Source organism: Dioscorea cayenensis, chromosome 11 (genome assembly GCF_009730915.1).
Source record: "Dioscorea cayenensis subsp. rotundata cultivar TDr96_F1 chromosome 11, TDr96_F1_v2_PseudoChromosome.rev07_lg8_w22 25.fasta, whole genome shotgun sequence".
NCBI lineage: Eukaryota > Viridiplantae > Streptophyta > Magnoliopsida > Dioscoreales > Dioscoreaceae > Dioscorea > Dioscorea cayenensis.
The window spans coordinates 20469945-20493507 of NC_052481.1; the positions used below are offsets into that span (position 1 = coordinate 20469945).

Below are 23563 nucleotides of genomic sequence, written 5' to 3' on the forward strand. Positions count from 1 at the left end.
CACTATATATATATATATATATATATATTTATAATAATAAGAAAAAGCTAAAGTATTTTAGCACTTAACTACAGTGAAAACAACTCATAAATACACTGCAAAGCAATGAAATGAAAACTTGATGAAGAGAACAGAGAGAGGACAACCACTGCTTCTCTGGTTGCTGCCATAGCATCATGTAATTAATCTCATCACCTCTCTTCAAATTCACTCTATCTTTTAATTCCATGCAGGACATTCACTATACAACTGTTCTCACTGCCCCACACACACACACACATACATCACTTATCTTTTCATTTTTATGTTTCAACATCTTATTATTATAAACTCACTTTATAATTATGTGCATCAATCTAACTTTATAATCTTTTGCCATTTAACTCCTCATGTTTTCTTCAGAAATTATCTTTGGATTTGTGTTTGATGTCACGTACAATCAAAATTCTAATCATACTGTCTTATCTAAATCTTGTTGTCCCTCTTTTTGCAACACTTGTTAGTTTACTTTTTACTAATATATATATATATATATATATATATAAACTCATACCTTAATAAATAAATATATATATATGCCTAGTAAAGTAACAAGACAAGTCACAAAACTTACCTACTCTTTTTATTAGGCGTGCCAAACTCTGCATGACAGGAGGAATTTTCAGATACCCTCCAGATTTGGTTTGCATATCTTCTTGCTCTTTTTCTCTTTGTCCCTCTTTATATATAAATAAATAAATATATATATATATATATATATATTTATAAATAAAAAAGTCATTGATTTGAAAATCCCAATTCCATCAAGAAGAATGCAAAACAGATATGAACTGTTGGACATATGCACGTAGCCACCTTTTCAAGGTCTTAGACCGGCATTCTCTTTTTTTGAGTCTTACCAAATAGAGTTGACTTTTTTATTCAGTTGTATGATATATATAAAATAGCCTTTTTGACTCATTCCATACACTATTATAACACATTTTTAGTTTTTTACTCAACTTCTTTTTTTTAATCATAATATAAAGAATTATATATATATATATATATATATGTGTAGGTTCCAAAAGTATATGGTTCATGTATTTATGTAAAAAGCCAAAACTTGCTCCTTTCCATAATGATGATAATTTTACAGAGAAGTTCAGAACCTCGTGATGAGAATATCAGAAAAACAGCAGCAAAACTAGTACCACCTTTCTCACTCTTTCTCTCTTTCTCTTTCTCTTTGTGTATTTATTTGGAAGTTGTTGTAGCCATGAACCATGAGAGCTAGCTAGCAAAGAGTTTTTGGTGTTTTGCTTGTATTTTATTTTCAAAGTTGAAAGGGAGAAGAAGATTGATTGATTTATGGGGAGTGGTGGTAGTAGTGGTGGTGGTGGGACTAAGAGGAATGGATCAGGAGAAGTTAGGCAGTATATTAGATCTAAAGTTCCAAGATTAAGATGGACTCCTGATCTCCATTACTGTTTTCTTCAAGCTATTGAAAAGCTTGGTGGCCAACACAGTAAGAACTAGTTAGCTAGCAACTTCACTCACTGATCCACTCTTTCTAGTTCTCCATGTTTTTGTTTCTTTCTTTGATGTTTTGTTTCTTTTGGTTTTAGAGGCTACTCCAAAGCTTCTTCTTCAACTCATGGATGTTAGAGGACTAACCATTTCTCATGTCAAGAGCCACCTTCAGGTGATCATTAAACTCTTTTCTTTTTCTTTAATTCTCCTTCTTGTTTTCTTGTTCTTAAGATTATTGTTCTTGTGCTCTTGTTCAGATGTTTAGAAGCATGAGGAATGACTACAATAAACAAAGTAAGAAAAGTTCATCTCTTCTTTCTCTTTTTCTCTCTTTGTGATTATTATTGACATATAGACAAAGAAGGCTAACATGAGAAAGTTAATGTGAAGTTACAAGTGATGTTCATGGTGATCATCACCAAGATGATAATTCAAAGCCAACAGTGAAAAGGTTTGGTTTGTTTTACATATTAATCTTGCTAATTTAAAAGCCCTTTCCTTTTTTTCTTATTTTCTCATTTCTTTCTTATGTTTTATTAATAGAGCTAGAGTGGAAACACAGCCCATCTGCAATACCAGAGAAACCTCTCAGTGCTCTTTTGATAATTTTCAAAAAGAAGTTAATCTCTTCAATGGAGCAGGATCAGGCTTTTTCAAGGTACAACCAAAGATAGAGAACAATATATTAAATAATATTTCCCTATGTTTCATGTCTAGAATATTCCCTCATGAATTTAATGCCTCACAAATCCCTCTATATATATATACACACACTAAACTAATATCTATATATATATATATATATAACTTTATTGGTTGGTTGATTAAAAGGTGGGCAAAGAAGAAGAAGATGAGGAGGTTGATGATTGCTCGCTTTTGTTATCGTTATCATCGCATAAAAAGAGGAAGAATATGGTAAACACTTGTTCGGCAAGTGAAAGCAGTTGCATTTTCTCAAGCTCTGGTTACTCTGATGGATATTGCAGCATAAACTTGGAGCTTTCCATGTCTACTTGTGGATCTTATTCTTATTCTGTAATTTAACGCCTTGTTTTTGTTGTTCAGATTATGATGATGATCAATGAAAATTTCAAAAAAAGAGGTTGTTAATTGTTTAGGACCCCACTAAATCTAAATTGGCAGGAGAATGCATGGAGACATGGAACTTATATATTTCTGAAAGTGATCAGGAATAGAAATGGTTTGAGAATTTTGAAGAGAGAAATGGAGGTGAACTCCCTTTCAGTTTTCAGAGTTTTTGTTATCTTTTTGAGGACTTTGAATCTGGGAACAAAGACTGGACAAACAAGGCCAGGCTTTATGAGATTATGAGAATATCAATTTTTGCATATGATCCACCAAAGTGAAGACAACTTTTCCACAGACATATTATCTCCTTTCATTTTCATTGCTGTATTTCATCATAAAAACTTAAATGGTTTGTTTTGGTCTCAGTGTAAAAAAACAAAAAAAGGTAAACAAGAAGAAGCTTGAGAGAAAAATACTTTGTTTTAAAACTAATTAATGCATTATATATTAGCTTTCCATGATACATATTATTAATATATATGATCTTATATATGTTGAAATCTCTGTTTTGAATGGAAATAGTCATATTAATAACAACATACCAAATAAGGAATTCATATATATTTTTTCCCCATATTATAATATATCATTAATGTTTTTTTTAGCAGTTAACCGACAACCAGATGGAGCTGCCAACGTTCATATATCATGCATGTGTCAAAGATAATAGTTTTTTTCTTTTTATATACGAATGAAAAATACATCTAGTTCGCCAAACTTTGGCTAAGATTCATAAATAGACTAATGAAAAGATAGATTAAAGATCAAAGAACATGGAAAGTTTGAATTAATGGGCATTAATTAACAGTGTGAACCTAACTTCCCTCTCATTCCAAGTCATATGAAAAGAAAACTCACGCACTCACGTCATTTACTCATTGGCCTTTCCTTTGACCAAGCCTTAATTTTTATTTTTCTAAGGGGCCTACGTGATAAAATAATCTAAAAAAAACGCCGACCATGAAACGGGACATGGTGTTAGGTCGGGTTTCGAGTCCGAATTCAGGGTGCTATTGGATGACGTGGCAGATGGAGGACCATGAAGACCGATAGGTCTACTTCGTCGACACGTGCTGTTGCGATCAGACGTGGCGTTGCTTTTTGGGTGGGACCCACGTCACAACCAAGATTTCACTGACACGTGTCATATCAACACTCGTTCGATCGCCACCATCTCTCGATAAGCCTATCTCGATCCTCAACGACTCATCGTCTACCACGTGTCACATTCCCTGCTTCAGTGGCCAGCTCACACTTTTATCGCAGAGAGCTTCAAGAAAGATTTAATTTAGAGGAAAAAAAAAAGGTGGAATTTTTCTCCTGTTTTTCAATCAAAGTTTTGATTTTTAGTGCGATGGTGAATGTTGGAGGGTGAGAGGAGAAGAGGTGAGTGGTTTAGTTCATCCCTGTTTGATTGAATTTCTAGTCATTTCCGGGAACTTTTGGGAGGTTCCAGGGCATATAGTATAAACCTTTTTTGTGGTCTTTTGGAATCTTTGGGGATTATAAAGTGATGAACAATGGGTGGGCACTGCTTGTCTTTGATTGAGATTCACTCATTTTCAATCTTGTCCTGTTTGTTTCCTTATAAAAAAATAAAGATGGGATCTTTTTTTGTTTTCTGTTCTCCAATGGTGGATTTTCTTGAATCTTGTTGTTGTTTTGTAGGTTAATGGAGGTGGAGAGGATTGGGTGAACGAAAAGATTGAATCTTGTTTCAAGATGGCAGTTGTAGTGATGCATGTTGTTTCATCTGTTGAAGTATCTAGTTTTGAATTTAGTGGGAGTTTTAAGTCTAGCAAAAGATTTCTTTGTTCAAGGAATGAAGGGAGGTTGTTTGGGAAGGACTCTAGATGGAATTCCCCAATTTGTTCAAGTTTAGTTGCCAATCATGCTGGAGATGTAGTGCTTTCTTCTGAGCAGAAGGTGTATGATGTTGTGCTTAAGCAAGCGGCATTGGTGAAGCAACACAGAAGGCCAAATGCCGTCGATGTTAAGCCGGACATTGTTGTCCCGGGGACTATGTACTTGTTGAAAGAAGCTTATGATCGGTGCGGTGAAGTTTGCGCAGAGTATGCGAAGACATTCTATTTGGGTTAGATTTCTTTGTGTCATTTAGGCGTTGAATTGTGGAGAATTTCAATGAATTCATTTGTTAAAATTCTTTCGGTTTGTCACAGGTACCATGCTTATGACACCAGAAAGACAACGAGCAATATGGGCTATTTACGGTAATAGATATCGTCATTACAAGCTCTTCAATTTATAATTTTATATACCTAGCTTGATTTAATTTAGTCTTGTGTGCTTGGACTCTGTTTAGTTTGGTGCCGAAGGACGGATGAACTTGTCGATGGACCTAATGCTTCACATATAACACCATCGGCTTTAGATCGGTGGGAGTCAAGGTTAGAGGATCTCTTTGCCGGTCGGCCATATGACATGTTGGATGCTGCCTTATCAGATACAGCTTCGATGTATCCTGTTGACATTCAGGTATGAATTTACTTTTTCTTACACCGAATTATCAAACTTGTACTTGTTAGAAATAAAATGATGAATGGCATTTGTTTCGGCTTTTAGCCATTCAAGGATATGATCGAAGGAATGCGAATGGACCTCAGGAAATCAAGATACAAGAACTTTGACGAACTCTATCTCTATTGCTACTATGTAGCAGGGACTGTTGGATTGATGAGTGTTCCGGTGATGGGCATTGCGCCGGAGTCAAAGGCGGCAACAGAGAGTGTATACAATGCCGCATTAGCTTTAGGAATTGCGAACCAACTTACCAATATACTCCGGGATGTTGGAGAAGAGTGAGTGAAGATTGTCAAAATTCAAAATTGTTCTCCATATTTGCATGATCAAATGTGAAGTCTTATGTTTGCTGCAGTGCAAGACGGGGAAGGATTTATTTACCTCAGGATGAGCTTGCTCAGGCCGGTCTAACAGAAGAGGACATTTTCGACTGCAAGGTGACTGATAAATGGAGGAGCTTCATGAAGAGCCAAATCAAGAGAGCAAGGATGTTCTTCGAGCAAGCGGAGAAGGGAGTGACTGAGCTTAGCCAAGCTAGCAGATGGCCAGTAAGTTCAAAACAGTGTGTCTCAATTTGATTGATGTTCAATTATGAAGTTTGAATTGATTTTGAAAATCTTTTGTAGGTGTGGGCTTCTCTGCTTTTGTACAGACAAATCCTTGATGAAATTGAAGCAAATGACTACAATAATTTCACAAAGAGAGCATATGTTAGCAAAGCAAAGAAGTTGATGGCACTTCCAATGGCTTATGGCAGGTCTCTTCTTAAGCCTGCTTCTTTGACACATTCAAGCTTTGTAAAAACTTGATCATTATTATATATTTCTTGCTGGATGTTACTATTGAATGAAGAACACAAAGATAACACAAATTAAAATGTTGTTATTATTGATCAGGAATAGACAATATTTCATGAAGAGAAATTCATTGTCTTTGAACAACAATACTGAAAACATTTTCTGAAAGCCTTTGATCATGTGTTTCAGTAAAAATTCATTCATGCATCTTATAAATTGAATGCAGAGCATGAAGATCATAGAGATTAAGGAAATATTGATATGATTAGTTAAATAAGATTTCATCGAGCATGTGTTTATGTTCGGTTGCTGGTCATAAATATCAAGCACCGAACCGATTTTCTCGGCGGTAGCCTCAGCTTCAGCTGCATTATCAGTGATCCCTAAGCTTGTTTTGAACCTAATCCAATTGAAGTCATACTCCAAATGCGTGTAGGAATATGACATCAATATTTGGTGTTTCATTAGTTTGGCATAGCTTAGTTTCTTATATATATATAGGCCATGCCATCTAAGGATGTCTCTAAATTTGAAATCTAAAGATGTCTTGCGGTGATTGTTAAATGTAAATAGATATAGAGAGGCCGTGTCATCCAAGGAAATCCTTAAATTTGACACGGTAGTTGTTAGATTTGCATCTAATGGTCATTGTTCATTCATGCATGGTATCAAACACTATCTATCGGATCTGCTATCTTTTAATAGTGCTGAAATATAATAATAGTAACTCTACACACCACCCCTTCAAATAGTGACTATTAATTAGATTATAATCTAACAGTTGCTATCAAATGCTCCTAGATTTAAAAAAAAAACTAAGAATGTATATACAAGACATATACTAATATATATATATATATATATATATATATATATATATCATCTTGATACAGCATAAAGTCATTCTTTGTGAAACATAATAAAATTTGATCATATTCAGTGAAGTAGACAAATTATCAAACCATATAATTCTCATATGTTTGTGATATTGTGTTTTGTTTGGTATTTCTTTCTTGCTTGGATTTTTGGTGATTAATTTTGCTCAATACCTATATGAGTCAATTTGATAAATATAAATATAAATATATAGCTATCATCTCTTATCTTATTATGCTTAAGCTTTTCCATTGACTTGGGTCAAAATAGTCACATGTTTAATACCATCTAACATGTCGATTAATTTGTTTGTAATATGACTAAAATAAATTGATACATTAAATTTTTGAGCCCCTAGAAAATATTCTTCATCAACTATTATTTTAAAACTTGGTATAAAGATAAATTTGATTCTTCCGGTGAACCATGATTTTTGAATTAATGTTTTAAACTTTATTCATTGGGTTTATTTCAAAGTAAACAAAATTTGACACCCTAGATAAGTTTAGAATAACTTAATTCACATTTGTTTACCACATTCATTTACTTTTCACCATAATTTTTTCATGAGTCATGTTATTGAATTTGATGAGAAATTTCAGCCATCTAATAGACTTGTTCAGTCATGTCACATGCCTTACCTAGATATTATTCAATAAAGTTCGCTTTTAACTCGGTCAAAGTTTCAAATTAAAAGTCATTAATGCATCAATACTAATACAATAAATAAATAAATAAATAAACAACATAAATCAATTGTATTATATATAAAAAAAATAGTTAGTAAACCATATCTTCATAATTAATAAAAGGTTACTTCATTAATGTTCCATTATACTATTTTTATTTTTCTTTAGAGTTGAAGTTAATAAATTGAATTCATTAAATAATAAAAAAGAAATATATATATATATATATATATTCAAAGGGTCTTTCTTCAATATTATGTTTTTTTTTTCCAAATGGTTCAATGACTTGTCTGGTGGAAGTTTCTATTTTTGAGAATGATTCTAATGTCCATGTGATACTCAATAGAATTATTCCATCATTAAATAAGCCTTTTCTTATTTATTTATTTATTGGTTCTTTTTTTTCCAAGAAAGAGTCTCATAAAACCAGTCAAGCAAAGCAGCCGGACAAAAGATTTAGGTTGGTTATATATCCTTCAAAAGAAACTTCTCTTGTACCACTTTAAAGTTTAAAGTCAAGGGTTTTGCTTTTTCTAAGATGCTTTATATTCCTAGTCTATGTTTGCATTAAGAAAAATAAAATGTGGAAAATAAAAAATTTAGTAAAAGTAACATTCATGCAATTCTTAAATATAGCATGTGCTTGCTTAACTTTATACAGAGAATTGTTCTTATTGTAATCCCAAATTAGAGACAAATTCTTTTGAAGCTTTCCCATTGCTGCATGCTTAGTTTTTTATATAGGTACGTGTGTGTATATATATATATATAATATGTAGTAAATTATAAATAAATAAATAACTAATTTTCTGATTTGGCATAAACTTTTTTTTTTGGCTAAACACATCACCATAGTCCAATGGACAATCAAATAAATAAAATACTTTAAATTAAAAGACTCTGCCACATCATCAATATCAACAATGTCAGTTTATCACTAAATTAAAGTGGTGTAAAAAAAACATAATTAACTAAAATTTAAAAATTCAATCAAATATAAGGCTAATAATGTTATTTTTGTCTCCTACTTCATTTATTATTTTTTTATTTTTAAAATTTTAATAAAATAATACAAGAAAGCATTCTCATCCATAACTATTTTATACTTTTTAATATATAAAAACATGTCTTCTATAGATGTTCCATAGTGCCAAACAATAATTAAGCATAATAATAAAGAACAATAATTTTGTATAATTTTCTGTATAAAAGTAATAATAATTTAATCATCATTAAACGGCTATTATCAAATATTTTGCAAATATTTTTTAAAACAGTAACTTTAAAAATGAACAATTGATGTTTATCTGTATATATCCCTAATTAAAACTATACGTAACTACCCAATCTTTGGAAGTGGTCACACTCAATTGAGCAAAACCAGTCAGAGATTCAATCGATTAAATTTTCAAAGAAACAATTAATATCAAGGCCATCTGTTCCCACACAAATAATAATTAATAAAAATAATTAATAATTAATTCTAAATTTAAACCAAAATAAATAAATAAAATTCCATTTTTATCCCACGCTTTCTCCATGACCACCCCCTTCTTGTTGACTATAAAACCTATCTCCATGAGACCACCCAATCATCATCATCATCATCATCATCATCATCACAGAGCACGAATCTCGATGCTAATCATCGGAGATCCTGAGGCACGGCGGCGCCTTCTTCAGGCGATCCTCCTCCTCGCCGCAGTGGCCCTCCCATGCACTCTCCTCTACCTCAGCACCACGCCATCCATCCGTTGGTCTCTCCTCTCCAATCCTTGGCGGCCTATCCCCTCCTCCTCCATCAAAGACCTCCGGGGAGTTCTCAGCTCCGCCGCCATGGCGGACAATAAGACGGTGATCTTAACGACGGTGAACTCGGCGTGGATATCACCGGGTTCAGTGCTGGACTTGTTCATGGAGAGCTTCAAGCTTGGGAATGAAACGAGTGAGTTGTTAGATCATTTGGTAGTGGTGGCCATGGATAAGAAGGGTTACGTGAGATGCATGGAGGTGCACAAGCACTGCTTTGCGTTGACCACTGAAGGGGTTGACTTTTCAGAACAGAAGAACTTCATGTCCGGTGATTACTTGAAGATGATGTGGAGGAGGCTTGAGTTTCTTGGAACTATTCTTGACTTTGGCTTTGACTTCATCTTCTCAGTATGTTCCTCTTCTTCTTCTTTCTTGTTCTTGTTATTATTATTGTTATTATTAGGGTTGAGAGTTTTTGGTTTGTTTTTGAGAGTTTAATGGGCTAGGATGAAGTATGAGTTTTTTTTTTGGAATGGGATAAGAGAGAATTAGTTTGTAGGAGGGAAAATTACACAAATATTCCTAAAGTTTAGTGGATGGAATTTTTTTTTTTAATTATTATTATTATTATTAGGGTTGAGAGTTTTTGGTTTGTTTTTTTGAGTTTGATTGGTTGGGATGAGAGGTGTGTTTTAGAATGGGAGAAGAAGAGAGCTAGTTATGGTTGGGAAAATTACCAAAATGGCCTTGTAGTTTAGTTTAGTGGAAATATTTGTTTTGTAGGGTTAAGAACTTAAGAGAGAAGAGTTTGGGTGGTGGGGGAAATTTTGATTTTAGTTAGAAAAAGGAATTTATTTATGAAAGGTTTTTTTTTTTTAAATTGGTTGGAAAATTTAATAGAGGGGGCAACCGGCCGAGTGTGATATGACAAGTGAGGATGACATAGTGACATTGATTGTTAGCTTGATTTGGATTTTATATAATTAATTAATCATGTTCATCTGATGAAGATAAAAAATTTTTTTTTTCATTTTCATGCTATATTTGATATGGGAAATTGTAGAGTTATTTATGGGAATGAATTTCAATGATATTTATGTTTTTGTTTTAACTAATCTGTTTTTTTTTTATATTTAGAATTTTGTAAGGGATAGATTTGTTTTTTTATATATTTAAAATTTTGTAAGGGATAGATTTTTTTAACAAGTGTTTTTTTATATAAATTAAAATTTGAATTTGAAACTTTTTGAATATGAGATCCTAATTTTTACCACTGGATGGTCCCATAGAACTATAATAGTTTTTTTTTTTTTTTAATTCATACATCTTCTATGAACAACTATCACTCAAACCCAGACTTGGGTTATATATATTATAATAATAAATAGTAAAGTTTATTTTATTTTTTCAATAGTTTTGATTTGAGTTTTATAAATAATAACATATAATAAATTTTAATAATAAAAATACAATGAGAAAGGAAAAGTTTGATTGGGTATTTGGAAAGTGAGAGAGGCAAAGTTGTATACAAAGATACCTTTGAAAATGAAAGATGAAAAATATTTTGTGGTTGCAATGCACATGGATGGAAGGAAGGAAGGAAGCCAGGTTGATGTGGGGGAGGCAAATTATTGTGACCATGACATCAAACATTACGTGGTCATAAGTTTTATATAATCTAGTTTAATTTGGCTAATTAAAAAATTAATGTTTGACTAACTTTATAAATAAATTATATTCAATTATAAGATTTTTTAAAAAGATTAAATTAAAAAATAATTGTGTCCTTTTACTCTACTTGGTATGGTATAATATTGAAACTTTTTATATATTTTAATATAGGGTTTAGGTTGACTTTAGTTCACTGGATATTTAAATGTATATAATTAAAAAAAAATTACTGGCACACAACTATAAAAATAGATAATTACTAATATATACATTCATAAAAATTTATATTTGTTTATGTACTTTTAAGATTGAAAATCATATATTGCAAAATGAATGAAGAGAAGAGAGCAATAAATGGTTTATTGTTTTTGATTATAGATTTATAAACAAATATGATTTCAATGAAGAAATTAACTAGCTAAAGGGCTTGAAACAAAGAGATTTTATTTCTATCAATTTATTTTATTTTTAGATTAAATTGTTGTTCAAATTGTTTTACAGGATACTGATATAATGTGGTTTAGAAATCCCCTGCCACATTTCTATGAAGATGGAGATTTTCAAATAGCATGTGACCATTTTGTGGGCAATCCAAAGGCCTTAAACAATAGACCAAATGGTGGTTTCATGTATGTGAAATCAAACAACAAGACCATAAGTTTTTTCAAATATTGGTTCAAATCAAAAGAAAGGTATCCTAAAGACAATGAACAAGATGTTTTCAATTTGATCAAGAAGAATGCATTCACAAGAGGGTTAGGAATGAAGATGAGATTTCTCGATACTGCATATTTTGGTGGTTTTTGTGAACCGAGTAGAGATTTCAACAAAGTTTGCACAATGCATGCTAATTGTTGTATTGGTTTGAGAAGGAAAATTCATGACCTTGGTTTGATGCTCAATGATTGGAGAAGATACATGTCGATGAATCCGAAGGAAAGACAAAGTCGGAAAATGTCTTGGAGTGTGCCTGAAGAATTGTAGTCTCGCTCCGCTTAGTTAGCATGCTTCTTGTTTTATAGCATTGCTGTGTGATTTTTTTTTTAATTGTGAATAATTGAGTGTTTTATGGGTTTGATGAACATCTGATTTGTATTTTAATAGTTTTGTGTTGATTAAGATTGTTAAGATGTACATGTACACAAGCAATTACAAGTTGAAAAAATAAATAAAAAAATCTCTTGGATTTGAGTAAAATTATTCAAAATTTATAATTATTAAAATGATAGTTAGAAAGATGAATACTAAGCCAATAAATAAATACGCAACATACATCAAACATGCTAAATTCTTTGGTTTTGGTAATATAATATAGTTGGTTGGGAAATAACTTTATTAATGTATTACCATACCATTCTTATTTTCTTCGGAGATGAAGAAAATCAAATTGAATTCATTAAATAAAAAATTATACAAAAGGTCTTATTGAACGTTATTTTTAATTTTTTTAGATGATTTATATTTCTAGTCAATGTTTGGATTGAAGAAAAATAAAAGGGGGCAAAATAAAGAACAAAGAAGGAAAACCTAGGGCAAGTATCACATGGGCAACTACTAAATCAGGGTCTTTTCAGCATGTGTTAGTTTATATAGAATTTTTTTTTTCTATTTTAATTTGAAATTAGAAATCAATAATTTTAAACTTTGCTCAAAATACTAGGAGACGCTTGGATGAAGAATTAAGGGATGAATTAAGGGATGAATTAAGGGATGAAGGATTATTTATATATTTTTCACATCATATCTATAATATATATATTTGCTATTTTATCCCCAACATCAATATAACTAAAATTTAGAATTGGAAGCTTTTCATCATTCATTTATTTCGAGCTCTTAACTCTTTAACTCCATTATTATTTTTTTATTAAAGTGGATAAATCATACTCCTAACTCCATTGTAATTATGAGTTTTTTTAATCTTTATCCCTTCAATTCATTTATTAATTAAATGCTTCTTCAATGATTAATTCTAATGTTAATAGATTATTAATTTTCATTAGTTAATCTTAAACTTATCTAGCTATTTAGTGATATGAGTTTTTAATTTATTTCAGTGCAGAGCTTCTATGAGAAATTTCTATGCTTTTGTGGAGTTAACATGACATGATATCACATCACGTTAAGATAAGGTAATTTAATTGCGTAATTGTTTAAAATTTGAAAGATCGTATTTATAAAATTAAAAAAAAACTTTACCCTCTTTATTAGTTAAATAAGTCTTCAATAATAAATTTTAAAAAGTAGAGTATTTATGATTTACCCTCTTTAATATATTTTATTTTATTATCTAGTTTTACATCTAAACTAGGAAGATTATATATATATATATTTTACAAAGGCGACAAGAGCCGCTCCAAAAGGAGGTGTCAAGGGATAGGCAGATATTGTGGTGCATCAGTTATGATAGTTTAATGACCCTCTAGAGATTTATTAATTTAATTAGACGTTACATGGGGCGATTACAGTCATATTATGTGCATACCTAGAAGATATTTCATTAATTAAATAGATTTAATAAATTGCCCCTATCATGTAACTTTGGATTGGAGAAAAACATCTCTTACAAGGGACCTGTGAACAATGAATGAACAAGATCTCAGATACGCTTTTATACTGATTCACTACGATGCATACTAAAAGATCTATTGACAAAGGAATTTGACCTGGCTTTGCCCATTCACTATCTTTGTAACAGTAATATTTTTTTTTTTTTTTGAGGGAAAGAGCTCTTAGAGCTATTTTATTAAAAACCAAAGAAAATTACAAAGAGTTAGATTACAAACCAACAAGAAACAAAACAAAATAGACAAAACAATAAACAATTACAAAAAACAAAGACTAACACAAAACAAACTAAACTAAACCATTAGCTCTAAAAATCTTCATCAACCATCTGGGAAGCTACCTTCCACTATGAAACAGGGACATCTCATGATGAGTGAGCCCATAGCAAGCTAGAGATTGGGAAGCTCTACTCCAGCTCCAAGGGATTGCATGAATGGATGGATTACCCATCTCTCCTAGAAGCTCCAGAACCTCATGAATATGACAATTAAATCTCCAATCTTCAGATTCAGGAATTTGCTGAAAGACTTGGACAAGCTCTTTGCTGGTTAACAAGATGGTCTTGGCCTTGATGCTTGGACACCAGTTAAGCAAGACCTGCAAAGCAAACCTAAAAGCTTTGGCTGCTGCATCCAGAGAGGAGACAACAGGGCAACCACAGCTTCCTGAGCAAAAAACTCTTGAAGTTGAATTTGAAAGAATAAAGCTAAGTCCAGCTATGGAAAACTCTACATTGAAAATATGAGCAACAGTTAAGATAGGAAAATCAAGCATGTTAAAATTACTCATAATGAACCTGTTCTTCAAATGATAAGAGGAAGAGAAACAAAACTCTCTGACATGCCCAATGGCTCTGTGCGCTACACTATGACAATTTAACTCATCAAGTCTGAAAATTTTGTTGCACCTGGCTTTCCAAAGAAACCAAATAGTAGGAGCTATTACCGATTGAATATAAATATTATTACCTGACAATTCAAGATCCAACCATCTACCAGATAACAAACCTTCAGACAAGTTAATGTCCTTACCAATTATTGAACAAGTGATGCTCCAAACCTGATGAGCCTTTCTACAATTGAGAAACACATGATCCACATTTTCAGGAAATAAATTGCAGAAAGAACAAAGAGTATTAGGCCCCAAGTTTAAACGATAAAGATACTTGTTAGTTTTCACAGCATTATGAAATAACAACCACATAAAATGCTTGACTCTAGGAGCAACTTTGAGGCGCCAAACCTTACCCCAACCCTCCCAGTTATCATCTGAGCAACCTCTTTGATTAAAGAATGAATATATCATAGTGGATATTTTAGTGCCAGAGGACTTTGGGTACCAGACCCAGTGGTTAGAATGCTCATAATTAATTTTGCTCTGCCCAAGAATGTTATCATTAACATGATTACCAAAAATATCATGAAGTCGGGACATATTCCAGTGAATATCAACTAGAAGGTCTGAAATCTGAAAATTATCATAGTCAATATCCATGTTTAAATAGGTAGGTTTAAGGGCAATTGGAATTTCAGAGTACCAAGGGTCATTCATAAAAGAAGTTACACCAGGATTGAAAGATTTAACCTAAAGGAAAGGTCTAATAATATATGCATTGTGATACAAACCTCTTTGTAACAGTAATATTGATTGATCCAGAAATTTTACTTTAGGTCTGCCCATTCACCATTTTGATAATAGTCTGGTCCAATCAGGAATTCGACCTCGGGAGGAGAATATATCTTCCACTTCATTTTGATTTATTTCATTAGAAAAAAGGCATTTGTCCTCACCTTTGTTAGCCTATGCTTCATAATTGCATTGCATTGATATTTTCTCTCCAATTTACGCACGAAATTTTTGGTAGTCCACGTACGATAGCCACTTGACATATACTCAGATTTCATATCATATATTCAACAAACTATTTAATGAAAATTATAGTTATGTGATGGAAATATCCTTGTACAAGCACATTGTTGTAAAGTAGTTATACTCCTCAAAATCCCCTTCAAAATTGGATGGTTGCTCTTAATTACTCATGTTTCTTTTTTTTTTTTTTTCTTATTTCAAAGTTTAAAAAATTACCTTAAATGTGTAGCAATAATGGGTTGGTAAGGTTTATTTCCTCATTTCAAAATTTCGAACATGTATCACAGTTTTGAGATTAAAGAAGATTAGTTTACTTATCAGTCATTGGTCAAAATGATAGGAGATTTTTCTATAATAGGTGGTGTACATATAGTGAAATTTTAAGTCATTGATAGTAGATTTAATTTTTCTATAATAGGTGGTGTACAAATAGTGAAATTTTAGGTCATTGATAGATTGGTGGGCAATAAGATGCCAAAGAACTCATGCAATTGGACCTCAGAGTTATGGGATTGACGAGTACTATTTTAACTTATTTTATACTGTAAAGTTTGAACCAGATGCAATGGTTTATATTAAATGAAATAACATGTATGATATAAAATTGTATTTCATTAATATGTAAGTCTCATATATGCTAAATTTATTAGCTAAATAACTCCTCAATTATAAATTTTAATGTTAGTATATTATCTATATATATGTTCATTCGTTGATCTTAAACTTATATATTAAAATGATTTTTTTTTTAGTTTATTATAGTATATGTATAGCTTCTGTCATAAGTTTCTATTATGCTTTTGTTTAATTAACATGACTTGTAATATCACAACACATTAATATAAGGTAATTAGTTAATATAATGTGATTTAATTACTTAAGTTTTTTAGAAAAGTTAGGAGGGTTTATTAAGAAAATACTTTACTAGCTCTCACTGTTTTTTCTCTCACTTCACCATCATTTCTAACTTAGATAATAATCAATACTTGTATAAATTGTTCATTATATATATATATATATTAAGCATATATAGAAAATATTTAATTAATTATTATATTATATTTTGTCATTTAGTTTTACATCTAAATTAATCAGAATAAAAATATGGGAAAATTATTTTTAAGTCCCTGAAATTTTTTAAACTTCCTCCGAGGTCCTTCTGACAAAATTAAAGTCTCCATCCGTCTTTCATTTATAGTTTTTGTACTCGTTCGTCCCTTCCGTCACCCCAATCTGTGATATTTTTGTTTAATCCCAAAACTACCCTTGAAAAAGTTTGGAGGTAATAATGGCGCCAAGTCAAATCACAGCATGGCTATTGTACTGCAAACTTGCTTTGGAAGTTGCATTCTTCTTCTACTTGTATCTTGATGAAGAAGCTGGTGTTCTGGTCCATATTGTTTCCATTCTTGAGCCTCTTCATGTAAAGAACCAATTCTATCTTCGTTCGTCGTCTCCGTCTCCCCAGTCCGGAGAAGCTATCCAGTGCAACATTACACCAGCTACAAGGATCTCATCTTGAGCATACCGTATGTTAACGATATCGTCTACCTAAAGATTTTGTTCATATTATTATCTTATTTTTATCAACCACCATGTTCGGATAGGTGGCGTTTATGACTAAAAGGTTTTTTTTGTTTTTGTTGTCTGCAGTGGCTTAATGAACATGTTTTTACACATTGCTAGAAATATAAGGGAGATGGTTGTGTGTTAGATTTAACCATCTTGAGTGGGTGAGAATTATTATTGGAAGAAATATGTACGTATTGGCACCTTCAAGCTTCATCGGTCAAAGTTAAGTATATAATTCCAGATGAGCAGAAGACAGTGGCTTCCATTAGTTCCGAAGATGACTTCCAAACAATGTGCAACATTCACCGGTTATTCAAAATAAACGTGGTTGATATGTTGGTAGAGACTATGGATAGTAACACAGAAGACAACTCTGGGTCATCGAGACCATCGTAAATATCATATATCTTTTATTCTTTCATTTTTTGTAAATCTCTGCTTACGCGATAGATGTTGTCCTTCTATTCGATTTTAATGGTGTACACATGTGATACAGTGATTGTTATGCTGGTTTTTTTGCGCATTAAAACATTTTCGTATTTATTCACTTTAGATTGTAGTTAGTTTTCGGTTTTCTAGTTTAGATTTTTGCTTTCTGTTAAGATTTTGGTAGTAAGAATTCAATTTTACAGTGTTTCTGTTTATTTATTGAACTAACAACTTACTTTTTCCATCATACTAGAGAAACATTGTCAATGCTACCGCTGCTTTTTACATGGAGGAGAGAGTGACCTTTAACAATAAGTAATCCGACAAGAGATTCGTAGTCGAGTTTACTATGACTCGGTCATCGCTTTTGAAAAATGCAAAAAGACTTTTAAGGATGCATTGTGTGACTTAGCCGTCAAACGCAATTTCAACTTTCGGTTCATAAAGAACGATAAAGATAGAGTGACTGATGACATGTGCTGATGAAGATTGTCAATGGCGTGTTCATGCCCCATATATTACTCCATACAGTAGTCCTAGTATCATATCAAGGAAGCATATGAACAACATATAATAAATATAAACACTTAACAATAAAAATAAACAATTACAATGATATCTAAATTGCTATTTGTAATACTAGCATGCACAAATTGAAACTTGCAGAGAAAATTTGAAAAACGATCAATACACCATGATAGTGAAGGTTTAATTTTGAATTCAATAAGCATAGTGTCAAATTGAACCAGCACAGTGTGAAATTTTGTTGAGGTACTTACTCGTCTATTCTGCTGTTGAGAAACACACTCAATGCCATTTGTTGTAATTTTTTCAGACGGCCAAAACCTGCGGGTCATTTTTTTTCTGGAATGAAATCTTTTGGAGGTTCTTTTATGTTCTCATGGCATATATGTAACCCAGTGTCTTCTAAACCGGTGGGGATATCTTGTATTTCCTCTCTGGGGATGGTTCCTTCTCCCCCTCTTTTTACAAATAATTTTTTTCATCGTTTTTCGATTGGGTTAAGGACTCTATGGCATTATCAATGTCATCAGCTTGTTTGCTCATTAAGCACACTCATTTGTGATGGAGTTGCACTGTCCTTTTCTTTCCTTTTTCGAGTCTTGACATTTTTTTGTTGAGGGAGCAAGTGTTGGGCAAGAGGATTTCATTGCCCTTATAGCTCGCGTGACTGGTTTCTCATACTGGGACGCTTCAGATACGTCTGCTAATGGGGGTTCAGACGGATCATCATGGGGTGGTTGCTACTCATTGATGTTGATGACATCTTCCTTCCTTTCAAGAACTCTTACCTTTGCACGAAGTGCTATCAACTCTTCCATCAAAGTTTCATAGTTCTCGTCTTTTGTGGCCTTCCTCACTGGACTTGAGGATAGCGATTGCTGGCCAGACTCCAACTGTGTGCTATCTGACTGCCTACTATGCTGACCTTTCGTCTGGGAGGGCTCCCCCTTCATTTTCCCATCTAATTTCCTTCGCCTTGTCCTCATATACTTAAGGTGCTTTCATAGCATCGGATGTCTCTGAAACCATCAATGAGTTATTCCGTTGAACCTTTCCATATCCGAGAAATTCAATTTCAGATTCTCTGTCGGCCATGAGTGGAACAAACTAGCAGAAGATAACAAACATCAACGAAAACATGTACATTAGAAATTAATACATAAAAAATCTTTGCATAAAATAAACATATTATATAACATACTGAACATTTATATAAATAAGTAAACAAGTTTGCCAAATTGTGAACAGATTGGTGTGAAACAACATTACAATTGTAAATATTTATTCCATACCGATACTTATGAGTACTATATTGTAATATTAAAACAGAAATTAGAATATTCACGAGTACATGCTAAACTATACATACCTTCTTATATTGTATATTCACGAAATTAGAATATACATACCTTCAAGGCACTAACAACAGCTTGTTTCTTGTAACTACCAACACCATAACAGAGAATGCGTGGTGTCCTTCCAAAGTGAATCTTCTTCTCGTTACCTGTGACTTCATAAAACCAAATGATTAATGCCATAGTACAACCCCTTACGTATCCTATCCTTGATTGCTTCCCGGCACATCTCTCTTTCACACGAGCGGCTGCGAGAGGTATATCATCCATCATCCATTTATGTGTAGCTTGTGCCCATGCGTACTGTCCTATTGTTGATAGATTGTCCACATAGTGGGGTAACCATGCCGGTGACGAACATGAAGTTGTGGGGAAAAGGACAAATCCTAGAATGTACACTAATAAAAGCTTCACAAAGCTTTCTTCTTTCTTGCTTTCTCTTTTTACCACCATGTTCATTAATGACCTCACCAGGCAGTCCCTGTTTCGGTCTACTCCTTTACTGAAGTATTCCTCTTCAAATACAGAACGTTCCTTTTTCCTTTTGAAGTCAATGGCAGTGCCATCACATTGTAATCCTAATATTAATGAAACATCTTCGGCCTTGAATTGCAGAAAACTATCCCCCAAATGGAATGTGTTGCTCCTTTCATCAAACATCTGCATTAATGCATCCAAAACACTGCGCTCTTGGACTATGGGCTCAATGTCCATGAGGTGGCTGAATGGTGTCCTTCGAAGTATATCCCAATGCCTTCGTGTCATCATCTTCTTCAACTGGTTGATGGTATCAACAACTGGTGCTAAATAACAACGTATGTTCACAAGATTTCCTGAATTGTCACCCATAATCTTCCTAATCACACAAACAAAAACAAAGCTGGGTCGGGCGACATATACTTATTGAATAACAAAGTCATAACCCACTATATCTTTCCCAAACAATATAAATTGCCCATAATATCAACAACAACTCACGAGTGCAAAGCAATTGTCATCCGTGAATTGAGCGAACAACATAAATGTAAACAATAACCAGCGATAGTAATCCTATTCATAATAAAAAAATGCATGAATCCTAAAATGTTAATGATCCATTCACATCTTCTTTGGTTCTAAATGTTAATCATCCATTCATAATACAACTAAAGAGATACAATCTTATCGGTAGCAGGATTGTTAGCAAAATTGAACATCAAATACATTTTGTAAATACTGGCCCTAAAAATAAATTCCACATGTTGATATCAACGTTATTAGAGAGATTCTGCATACATAAGACATTTGTTTTCATGCATTCGATGCGGATTTATTCATTACAAGCTGAAAATTAGGGCACAAACCTATTGTACAAACTAACTACACACTCAAATTTCATGTCTTCGTCAAGAGATTTCAAGGAATTTCGTGGCTTATGAACAATGATAATCCAATTTAACAAACAATAAACTATAAATGCAAGATAAGACTAACCAAAGGGTGTTGGCCTCCAATACCGTCGGCCTTCGAACCTTTTTTTCCCTTCAGTGTCCAAATAGAAGGCAAGGATGCTCTCATGCTTTCTCCTTTTCTCCGGTAGCACCGACACAAACGCCGGCCGACTGCGATATGGTCGTTCAATGGAGGAAGACGAAAAGCCTTTCTTTTCTCGGAAGAAGAAGAAATGAGTATGGGGATGTGATGTGATGGTTACTTTAACTATTTTACATTTTCAAAATTTTATAACCAACTGAGGGCAATCCCGTCATTTTACTCTGTTTTTAACACCGTTAGTGGACTGTTGGACTTGAAAGTATTTCTATAGAAAAGGGAGGACTTATAAGGGATATGGAAAAGTCAAAGAACTTTTTACTCCATTGACAAAATGGGAGGGATGCTCCATGCAATTCCTCTAAAAATATATCTTTCACTCCATTTTTATTTTTAATTTTAAAAATAACATTTTTTTTTTCTTCTTTATGTTAGCCTATGATTCATAATGATATTTTCTCACTAGGTTTTTGTATAAAATTTTTAGTAGTCCACCAAAGCTATGTAATATATATGAGTAATGTTATTTAGGCTGAATTAATAGGTCAAATTAGTAGTCTGAATAACGTGGATGCCAAATTGACATCGACGTCAACATTCATGTCATTCTTTATCTATCTCTTTCTTTAGAAAAGATTTAATTTTTTTTTTAATTTAAACCCTTGTTTTATAATTTCTAAAGTTTAAAGATTTATCATAAACTCTAAACCCTAATTCCCTAAAATATTAAACTTAAATATTATAAAAAAATTTAACTCAAAATTCAAAACCTTAAATCCTTAATCCTAAACTCGAAACCCTAAATCTTAAGCCCTAAATCCTAAATAATAAACCTCAAATCTCCTATGGGAGTTTGCAATTTATAATTTAAGGTTTAGGGAGGGAGTTTTCACTTTATTAATATTAGATGATAAAGAGAAATTATGTTTTTTATTAAAAAAAAAAAAAGAATGAATGAATAACGTGGATACTGACATCATGGATGCCAACTTGACATCCACGTGATTAACACTATCAATTTGGCCTAAATATCATTACTCAATATATATATATATATATATATATATATATATATATATATATATACACCAAACATTTCATAGTACCTATTCATTGCAAATGTGGGTCATGGTATGAAATTTTTTTTGTACAAGCATATTGTTGTAAAATGGTTGAATTATATAAAATCTTTTCTAAACTTAGAACCACGATTTTATTTCATTTTTTTAATTTCAAATTTTCAAACATAACATTAAAATAGTAGCATTGAGGGTTTCCGGAAGTGATGATTAGCGTTTCAGACTTTTAGATTTATATTTATTACTAATATAATCATATATAAGTATATTATATAATATTGTGATGTGCAATGAATACACTGTACTAATCAATCAAAAAATTAGTGGGTGAAAATTAATTATTCCACTTAATTTAATTTATAAAATGAAATTCATCAAAATTGAAAAATTTATGTAAAAAACATCTTTAAATCTCTTCTGACATTCTTAACGATCCATATATATATATATATCATGTGGTATTATTTACATATCCTTAATAAATAGAAATCCATCATCAATTAATCAAATCAGATGCAAGTAATGGATAAAAAAAGACAAGCCTTACTCATTCTTCTTTAAAAATGAACATATCTTCAAATAACTCTTTTATCACATACCCAAACATGAACAAAAACAAAACAAATAAATAAAAATATTTTTATTCCATATATTTTAATTAAAGCACTAATAATATATATATATATATATATATATATATTTTTATAAAAAATGGACAAGTTACATTTTAAAAACGTGCATAGACATGAAATTACTGTGTACTTCAACACACTTGTACTTTTATCTTGTGTAAATTGAGATTCAAACCTATTTATTTAGTTAAAAGCATAGATACTTTATATAGAAAACCTAATGCTAATAAAATAAAAATGTGGTTGGTAACTCACTAATAATTTTTTATCAAAATAAATCACATAAAAATTATCTATAGTCCTTCCTTGCGGATGGATACGGACATTATTAAATAATATTGCATTGAATGAAGGTGCAAGTGGGCATGCCTACGTGAAGAAATGGGTTGTTGAACATAATTTTGATTTAATTAATTTGTAAGAGATTTCTTATAACAAACTGGCACCAAATTAAATTTATAAATTCCAACATATATACATATTTATAAGAAAGAAAATCTCATATGTGATATATATATATTTCTTTTCTTGAAACATAAGAAAAATAAAATCTTAACTATTAAATTTTTTTTCTTAATTATTCTAAACTACTTCTATCCACATAACCAAAGCATACCTCATATATATATTATTAATATATATAAGTATATAACCTCCTTTTTTTCTAAATATTATATATAACCCTTATTAAAAATTTACATAAGGATCTATAATTTAAACAAATACAACTTAAACAAATAATAATAATAATAATAATAATAATAATAATAATAATAATAATAATAATAACGTACATTATCACACTCAATTGATCAAAACCAGTCAAATTCAATCTTTTACATTTAAACAAAAAAACATATTAAGGCCATTTTCTCTCACACAAATAAATAAAAGTAACAAAATAATCAAATAGAATAATTAGCTCAAATAGTAGAAATTTAGATTACTTAAATAATAGATTTTGGGTTAAACCTTTATATACATGTAATATATATATATATATATATATATATATATATATATATATGTTGGAAGAGGTTTACTTTTTTTAACAGAACTACCATATTTCTATTCCAT

The 23563-nt window shown here is 31.6% G+C and overlaps 3 protein-coding genes across 4 annotated transcripts; all 3 read left to right on the plus strand.

Moving 5' to 3' along the window:
* The first annotated feature begins 1091 nt into the window (after nucleotides 1–1091).
* On the plus strand, nucleotides 1092–2613 carry LOC120272529 (putative Myb family transcription factor At1g14600). Of its 2 annotated transcripts, none has more exons than XM_039279367.1 (6): nucleotides 1092–1507; nucleotides 1608–1684; nucleotides 1770–1806; nucleotides 1903–1963; nucleotides 2056–2170; nucleotides 2344–2613. In XM_039279367.1, the coding sequence occupies exons 1-6, from the start codon at nucleotides 1351–1353 to the stop codon at nucleotides 2554–2556; spliced, it is 660 nt and encodes a 219-aa protein (XP_039135301.1). In that variant the 5' UTR covers nucleotides 1092–1350; the 3' UTR covers nucleotides 2557–2613. The 2 variants fall into 2 exon arrangements, with proteins under 2 accessions (XP_039135301.1, XP_039135302.1); XM_039279368.1 differs by having other exon boundaries at nucleotides 1092–1189; nucleotides 1610–1684.
* Nucleotides 2614–4323: 1710 nt separating this feature from the next.
* Nucleotides 4324–5951, plus strand: LOC120272631 (phytoene synthase 2, chloroplastic-like). The gene is made up of 6 exons (XM_039279501.1): nucleotides 4324–4696; nucleotides 4782–4832; nucleotides 4925–5097; nucleotides 5185–5420; nucleotides 5498–5690; nucleotides 5769–5951. Exons 1-6 carry the CDS (start codon nucleotides 4324–4326, stop codon nucleotides 5949–5951), a joined length of 1209 nt encoding a protein of 402 aa, XP_039135435.1.
* A 3002-nt stretch (nucleotides 5952–8953) lies between these two features.
* Nucleotides 8954–12092, plus strand: LOC120271846 (uncharacterized protein At4g15970-like). The gene is made up of 2 exons (XM_039278524.1): nucleotides 8954–9664; nucleotides 11429–12092. Exons 1-2 carry the CDS (start codon nucleotides 9044–9046, stop codon nucleotides 11909–11911), a joined length of 1104 nt encoding a protein of 367 aa, XP_039134458.1. The 5' UTR covers nucleotides 8954–9043; the 3' UTR covers nucleotides 11912–12092.
* Nucleotides 12093–23563: the final 11471 nt, after the last annotated feature.

Coding starts and splice junctions, on each gene's coding strand:
- LOC120272631 (XM_039279501.1), top strand. CDS start 4,324: ATGGCAGTTGTAGTGATGCATGTTGTTTCATCTGTTGAAGTATCTAGT. Junction 4,697..4,781: donor TGCGAAGACATTCTATTTGG/GTTAGATTTCTT, acceptor GGTTTGTCACAG/GTACCATGCTTATGACACCA. Junction 5,098..5,184: donor TGTATCCTGTTGACATTCAG/GTATGAATTTAC, acceptor TTCGGCTTTTAG/CCATTCAAGGATATGATCGA.
- LOC120272529 (XM_039279367.1), top strand. CDS start 1,351: ATGGGGAGTGGTGGTAGTAGTGGTGGTGGTGGGACTAAGAGGAATGGA. Junction 1,807..1,902: donor GAATGACTACAATAAACAAA/GTAAGAAAAGTT, acceptor GTTAATGTGAAG/TTACAAGTGATGTTCATGGT. Junction 2,171..2,343: donor CAGGATCAGGCTTTTTCAAG/GTACAACCAAAG, acceptor GTTGATTAAAAG/GTGGGCAAAGAAGAAGAAGA.
- LOC120271846 (XM_039278524.1), top strand. CDS start 9,044: ATGACCACCCCCTTCTTGTTGACTATAAAACCTATCTCCATGAGACCA. Junction 9,665..11,428: donor GCTTTGACTTCATCTTCTCA/GTATGTTCCTCT, acceptor ATTGTTTTACAG/GATACTGATATAATGTGGTT.